The 7,491-nt window shown below is 40.8% G+C and overlaps 1 protein-coding gene across 1 annotated transcript; it reads right to left on the reverse strand.

The window, feature by feature from the left end:
* Positions 1-225: 225 nt before the first annotated feature.
* Positions 226-7,283, reverse strand: LOC131245095 (phosphatidylinositol 4-phosphate 5-kinase 3-like). The gene is made up of 8 exons (XM_058244311.1): positions 5,944-7,283; positions 5,294-5,458; positions 3,990-4,155; positions 3,150-3,260; positions 2,372-2,559; positions 2,088-2,197; positions 1,550-1,784; positions 226-1,103 (listed from the first exon to the last, which is right to left on the reverse strand). The coding sequence occupies exons 1-8, from the start codon at positions 6,936-6,938 to the stop codon at positions 806-808; spliced, it is 2,268 nt and encodes a 755-aa protein (XP_058100294.1). The 5' UTR covers positions 6,939-7,283; the 3' UTR covers positions 226-805.
* Positions 7,284-7,491: the final 208 nt, after the last annotated feature.

Consider the following 7,491-nt stretch of genomic DNA (forward strand, 5'->3'; position numbering starts at 1 on the left):
ATGCACAAGTAAATAGACATTTCAGAGGAAAGAAACCAACAATCTACATTCCAGATTGATGGGTTGCCTAGCCAAGGAGAATAACATTTTTGTAGGATATAATGCATATACATATAAAGTCGGGTCAGGTCGGGTCGGGCATGCTCAAATGAATTGAGCCCACTCCTGCCCTGAAAATTGATTGGACCATACATGCAAGGCCCAAGCTTAGCGAATAGCCGGGTCGGGTCGACTACTCCGCCCATGCTGCCCTTTTGTCCACCATAACATTAATTACACGTATGTTCATAATGACATGTATATGTATCCACAAAAAGAAGCCACATTAACACTACCCATGTATGTTCCAAAACTATACAATGTATTGACCATTCATCAAGAATCACTTACAGGAGAATCTTAGCCCATTTAGCACTCATAGGAGAATCTTCTCTCCTCCTTTAGTATTTTTCTCCTTTGAGTCCTTATTACTTGAGCAAGATTAAAGATTATAATCTATCTTCCTAACCTCGTAAATTTAGAATAGACACTATTTTAGTACTGAAATCAGATACAAAGGGTTTAGGCTAGGATTCTACCTCGAGCAGTAGATATAAACTCTCTTGCACCTTTGGAAGGCGTAAATTGTCTTCAAGAAGCAGCATTGCAATGTGTCTTTACGCCGAAATTCTTTAAGTAGGCCATCCCCTTATTACTGCAATTAATGGAATGAAAATATTTCCATATTACTATGAAATTCTCCAAAGGATGTTGTTGACATTCACTTCTTTTTTCTTTTCCCTCCTAAGATATTTGATTACTGCTTCTAGCGGCATAGATCCCTCGCTGGGAATACTTTGGACATGAAATCCTGGAAACGGCTCGAGTAAAGCTTGGGATTGACGGCTGAGATTGATTGTGGATCGAATTGCAGAGACTTGTAAGCATGCTCAATGCGCTTGCGCATGCTGTATCCCTGAAGAATGTCTATTATTCCAAAGTACAACACCACATTGTGAGGTTCCCCGTCTGCTGCTCTCCGGTGTGACGAGACGCTGCCAGTTTCGCTCATGCAAATATGGATAGCACGTGCTGGTATTTGCACACCAAGCTTAGGATCAGGCCTGAAAGAAGTTTGGAAAAATAAATAAATCAACATTAGTAATTTACAAAAATATGAACGAAATGGGCTGATCGCATTGAGAAATTCAATGGCTAGGTATAAGACGTGGATATCGAAAGCTGCCTTCTACACGCGTGTGCTATCAAGGCCATTCATCAGGTGTCTCTGGCCATCAGGTGGACCACATGTCAGCTAACAAGTTGGGTGATTACAAAGAATCAACCAAACGTTTAACAGACATTGCTGGCCTACCTAATAACTTGGGCATGCCTGATTTTTGGGCCTCCAAACATTCAGTGTGGCCTACCTGATGGAAGGCCTAGATGTCTCACACACATTCTGCATTGTCTTGGATTCCTTTACATTTGCATAATTTCTAGAAGATAAGCAACGCGCCCTGGATCTGGCACTGTTTTTTAGTTGAAAATCAAGATTAATAGGCATTACTGTATAGGACAAGTCTCTGGCACGTCATTGCAGGGATCTGTCTCTTGATCTGTGCAGTTCTTCAAAGAGTTGCATCCTGTCTCTTGATCTGTGCAGTTCTTCAAAGAGTTGCATCGTGTCTCTTGATCTGTGCAGTTCTTCAAAGAGTTGCATCCTGTCTCTTGATCTGTGCAGTTCTTCAAAGAGTCGCATCGGAGTGATGTCCTGCTCGTGAGGGTTCTTCCATCAGCTGATTCTGTGTAGCATAGAAAAGACCATTACATTATGTTTTGATGATGACGATGTAAACATCTTAATATGCTTTTGTATGGCAATATACAGACACATTCTAGTCCGATGCTCGATCATGATGTCCATGTTTCATGATACTGATTGGATGGTTAATATCATTATCATACAATGGGTGTGATTTCTTCACTGTGGACTACCCTTAGTATGAATGAATGGATGGTCCAGATCAGTGATTGGCCGTCCAACGTGCCAATCAAAAGAGCGGGTATTTAGCTATCTACATTCAAGGTACAGAAGTGAGCTGGACCTTTCGTAGGAGAACTGTGAGCAGACACCACCAGACTGTGTACTCCCAACAAGAGGCTATAATCCATGATGCCCTCCGCTTCCAAGAAGCCACAGTCATGCTTGATTTGCCTGAAAATTCAGATTGATGCAGAAATGAGTGAAGTTCTAAGGGGCTAGTTTGGACCAGCCATTGTTCGCAAATCATATTTTCCTAACTTCTTGTCCGAACCAGCTGTATAAGATTATCATGAATGTGATTCAATCATGCAGTCATGGTTTTGTTAGATGTCAGGAAGCGCTTACTTCAGGAGCTGGTGCCGTGTTGATGGATTGAGTTGAAAGGAAAAATCGAGGTCAAGATCCTTGAATGTGGTGCTCTCATCGACTCCCTCTCTGTTGACACAACGGCCCTGCGATGAGCCTTTGAGATCAAAGCGCCTGTGGATTCGCAGGTCTGAACGGAATATGTTCCCCATCACAACAAAGTGGACCTGTTCACCGAAATAGTTGTTTAACGAAGGAAATACCGTTTGAATGATTGATGGTTGGGAGTAGGGTGCTTTCGCAAGTTTTCAATACATAATAGTGAAATGCCATTGTATTTTTATTTTTATTTTATTTTTTTGGGTTGAAAATTGATGCTTTCGGTTGGAGAGAACCCAAATTTTGGAGATGGAAACCCACCATGGAATCCTTAGCAAATGGAAAACCACAGAAACCAACAGTAGTTCCATTGTTTGGTTTTGCGTGTTGCTTTTCATAGAAATATTAAAAGGTCAACTGTCAAACAGCCAAGGAGAGTTGTCACTCATAAGTGTGGAAATCTATACTCAACAGTCTCTCTCTCTCTCTCTCTCTCTCTCTCTCTCTTTCTCTCTCTCTCCACTTTTTTGGAAATGGTTTTACTCGTTGTTTCAGGAAAAGCTAGGAAAAGGAAATCAATTTCCCCCTCTTTGGTTTTCTCAAACAAAGGAAACTGTCACATACCATGGGAATTCAAATTCTATTCCATGGTTTTCCCTAAAAGAAAACAGGCAAATGTAATTCAATTTGATATTGACAAGTTGAGAAGTGGTTCTACCTTACGGCCTCCAGATGGCTGGACAACATGAAGTCCATAAAATTTAGTCAAGAGAGTATTCCTGTATCTTTTTACATGGTGGTAGTAGTTCGGTAGCATTTCCAAGAGCACCTACATGAACAGATAATCATAAGCACCAGATGTAGAGCAGGGAAGTAATTTCCTAGCATATAACAACTACATGACTGTCCACATCATCGTAGCCTTGTCCCACCTAATTGGGGTCTGCAATTTGAATCAATATATTATTATAACTTGAAAAATCCAGAAAGAATATGGCAATAAAACAACTTCAATGAGCTCAGGGGAAAATGTCAAGCTCAATGATCAGTGGCCTGGATTAACTAAGTCCCAATTGGACTCAACTTGCTTACTGGTGTGGTCAACCTTTAAGTGATCCAGATCATTCTTCTTGTGGGGCCCATTGTGGATGGGCGACAGAGGGAAAACCTTACCTCCTCTGTGGAACAATCCCAACCGTCTACTCATTGGACTTCTTCCCACTGCATATGGACCAAGGAGGTTTTTGTATCAGCATACATCTGTGATGGGGCTTACCAGATGAATGATCTTTCACATGTGGATCCACATGGAGAGCTGGCTCAAACAAAGAACTCCACTCGTTCAAACCCAAACTAAGAACTGATTCCTAAGAATAGCTTACCCAAGCAACACAGACAGAATCTGTTTCCCTGGGAAATGGTCCTCCCATGTGAGTGACTTAAATGTAAAATACCGCACGATGTTTGAATCATTAAACTAATCAAAAAAATCAAAGATTGCTAGTACACAGAGAATTACGACATAGCTCCTCAACACCACAGAATGAGCATTCTATACCTTCATTTCGGATTTGCGCATGGTCTTTATCACGAATCTATCATCATTGGACAGATACAGAAGGCAGCCACTTTTCCCCGGCGAAGTTAACTCCCGTAATGTCTCATTGCCACAGACAGAAAGCATGTAGTCGGACGTATCAATTTTGTCAAACTCTTGAAGATGCCTAGAAATCAACGCATCTTAGTAAGCCAGATAACCAGATTTCAAGCAGACATACAAGCCTTGAAAACATCGTTTCCTTTTGAAAATGAACTTGAAATGCATCAGTATCACAAGTTGAGTTCTAAAAACATTTCTGTTTTCTTTTCTCTCTTTCCCCCCTTTATACTGCATGCAACGATCGGGCTTATTTTGTTAGAGACTATAAATTTACAAGAAGAATTTACAATGTGAAAGAAGCCCAAGATGGGACGGAAATGTTGATGAATAACTGCATTGACCTATCAATTTATTTTGAGTAGAAATACAAACATACCTGAAATATATAAGAATATAAGGAATTACCAAACACACCCACATGGAAATAGTAACAAATAGCTTTAGGTAATGAATCTCTTGACAAAGTACATAGAAGCAATTGAAATTCATTCAAGAAGTTTCAAGCTAAGAAACTGACTTCCATAGTTCCAACAAAGTTACAGATATGTTAACAGACGTCATAGATTTTAAGAGAATTATAAACATCTAGTTTTGTTTTAGCGCTGTTTCTTACCGGGGAAAAAGATTTTGTGGGCGAGCTGTGCACAAAAAGTCCATGCGCACACATCTCCCACCATATAATAATGGTGGGTGGGAATCTTAACGCACATTCCAAAATGAGCTTTTGAAGAATTTTGTGATGCTTGTAAGATTCACAGCAAGCATCCATTAAGGGGTGGGAAATATGTGTGCACTTGCATCCAAGACCTCCAACCATACACTTCGATCCATTTGTAAATAGAATATGGCAATCATTTCATATGCATATCATCACCAAAGAGCCACACTAGTGGGACTTGCTCTTGTGAGATTTCTTCATGTCATGTGTACCAAACACGCCATAAGTATGCAATATTGAGGCCAGTCCACCAGGTGGGGCCCGGCATGAACATTCCCTGGCCCAAGAATAAAGCTGGTTGACTAATCGGGTGTGACACACATTGATAAGAAGAATGGACTGTCAGAAAAAATTATGACCAATGTCCACATTCTACATTCATGTGTGGCCCACCAGATGATTGGACAAGCCTGTTTTTTGGTCAGGGTACATTTGTGGTGGCATGTACCAATAAAGGGGAACTGAACGGAAAATGCACAAGTACCTGAAAACTGCTGGGCAGTAATCTTTCCACGTAAAATCGGTAAACATGTCCGTAGAATGTCCTGAACCATCGGATGGTACAAGTATCTGAGTACTTGTAGTGAATCTGAAGTCATCGGCGGAAAGTTCTTGTTTTGGTGAGTCCATGTTCTGCCCCACAAAATACCTACATGGAAACCAACATCTTCTTATTGATAATTTCAAAGCTAGTAGGAGAGGAGAAAAGGAAACTAAGATGATGCTGAAGGTAGAAGTAATAATCTCAGCAGTCAATCTAAGAAAATAACTAAGATGATCCAATCTGATGGTTGGGGGTTTTCTGCCCATTGAATCATTGGATTTTTTCCTATCCTCCTAATCATCAAGAGTCCCCCAAAAATGGGTAGAATTTAAAGGCCCAGCTATGGTAGGGAGCAACAGATGAAGGGTGCAGATCTATTGGATGCTTGATAACTAACTTAGCTAATGTTAATAGCACTTGATCATCTGTTACAAAATGATATAACCGCTAACAATGAAGTAACAAAAGCAAAAGTTGGATTTAAAACAATACTTTGTACTGTTGAAAAATCAGATTTAGCATATCAAGATATGAAAAATCCATTTGTCCGCCCAAACGGAAGGCGGTAGAGAGACTAAAGGATGAAAAACCTGATTCCAAGCTGCAAAACGCGCACCAGTTTGTAACTCCTATGGCCCTTACAGATCACTTCTCCTGGTCTCTTCTGATCATCCACAGGCTGAAATACCGGCAATTCAGATGCCAAAAGGTCATCTGCACAGTCTGTGATTGGAAGATTTGGAACTGCAGACTTCAAATCACAGTAATTCTCAGAAAACCCAACAACATCCTCAAACCTGCAGCATAAACTACCCAAGAAATGCCCCGAACAGTAACAACACATACACCTGCATTTACCATCCACCAATTCCATCTTCGCAACACCCTCCGATCGAAAAACAACAGTTTGAGCATTTGATTTTGATGGTTCCAAACTTACACATGGAGTATAAAGCCCAGCCTTCCTGAAAATTCCACCTTTCTTCCATCTACGATAGAAAGAAACGCTGCCTGCAAAATTGAAGACTCCATGACTCTGCTGTAATCTGTTACCCAACTGCCTGCAATATTCACAACCCAATGCCCACATCAGCCCTTTCTTCCATTGCCCAACATACATATCCCCACCACTCTGTCCATATCTACCACACCCATAGAAGACTCCCTTTCTCCACCAACCTTCACAGACAGCTCCATTCCTATATCTCTTCTTCTGAAACCCATGCTTCTGATTCGTCGCCATCTGCCTGTTATTGCTCTGCCCATCACCGACTACATAACAACCATACTGATGCATACAACACCCAAGAAAATGACCCAAGTAGGTTCCACCAGGGGGCCATAAAAGCATACCCTTTCCTGATGTTTTTCCATTCAACGACAGCTTTTGGTAAAGACACCCGTCTGTGCACATATACTTCCCTACCTCAGCTGGTTCACTCACACAACAAAACCCAAGATGCAAATCCCCATCCCCTTGATCAACAGCAGTAGAATTTGAAATGAAACTAGAATTCAAGCCCCTCCCAACTGTCTGCACTTTTACCTCATTCAAATGGAATCTATCACTGCCCTTTCCATCCATTGATGCCTCTGAGGCAAATCAGATAAATGGTGTTTGAAATCAGATAAAACTCTATCTTGGGTCCTTTTTTTCTTTGTGAATCACGCATGAATATATAGTGAAGAGATGCAATTAATGTGACCTCAGAGAGTCTGAGAAAAGTAGGAATGTAAGGAGGTTACTGGTTTTCCATCACAAAGATATTACAGGTGGTCAGCTTGCTGACCTTTTTTGCCTGAATGGCAGTTCCCAGTACCAGAAAGGGAAGGTTACATGCCAAAAACAGAAAGAAACTGGGATCAGCTGCTTTTTGGACCATGACCTTTTTCCCTTTCATTCAGCAAAAAGTAGCAAGATTTGATAGAAATATGTTGCTTCCTAGTTGGGAATTTCTATTGGGCATGTTTGATATAGTGTCAACCACCTCTAATCATAATAAATCAGATACAGTCGTCCAAGGAGAAATGGTATTTGGACCTCTGCTATTGATAGGCACACCCACTTTATTTCACTTCTGTGTTAGAGTAGTCCAATTTTGGTATACCCATTTAATCCAAAGGGAGGTTAGGATCAT

The sequence above is a fragment of the Magnolia sinica genome, chromosome 5 (assembly GCF_029962835.1).
Source record: "Magnolia sinica isolate HGM2019 chromosome 5, MsV1, whole genome shotgun sequence".
In the NCBI taxonomy this organism is placed as follows: domain Eukaryota; kingdom Viridiplantae; phylum Streptophyta; class Magnoliopsida; order Magnoliales; family Magnoliaceae; genus Magnolia; species Magnolia sinica.

What these genes read in the sequence shown, in the direction of transcription:
- LOC131245095 (XM_058244311.1), bottom strand. Translation starts at nt 6,938, where the DNA reads ATGGATGGAAAGGGCAGTGATAGATTCCATTTGAATGAGGTAAAAGTG. An exon ending in TGCGCAAATCCGAAATGAAG is followed by an intron (nt 3,261 to 3,989) that starts GTATAGAATGCT and finishes CTGTTCATGTAG; the next exon opens with GTGCTCTTGGAAATGCTACC. An exon ending in ACACGGCACCAGCTCCTGAA is followed by an intron (nt 2,198 to 2,371) that starts GTAAGCGCTTCC and finishes CTGAATTTTCAG; the next exon opens with GCAAATCAAGCATGACTGTG.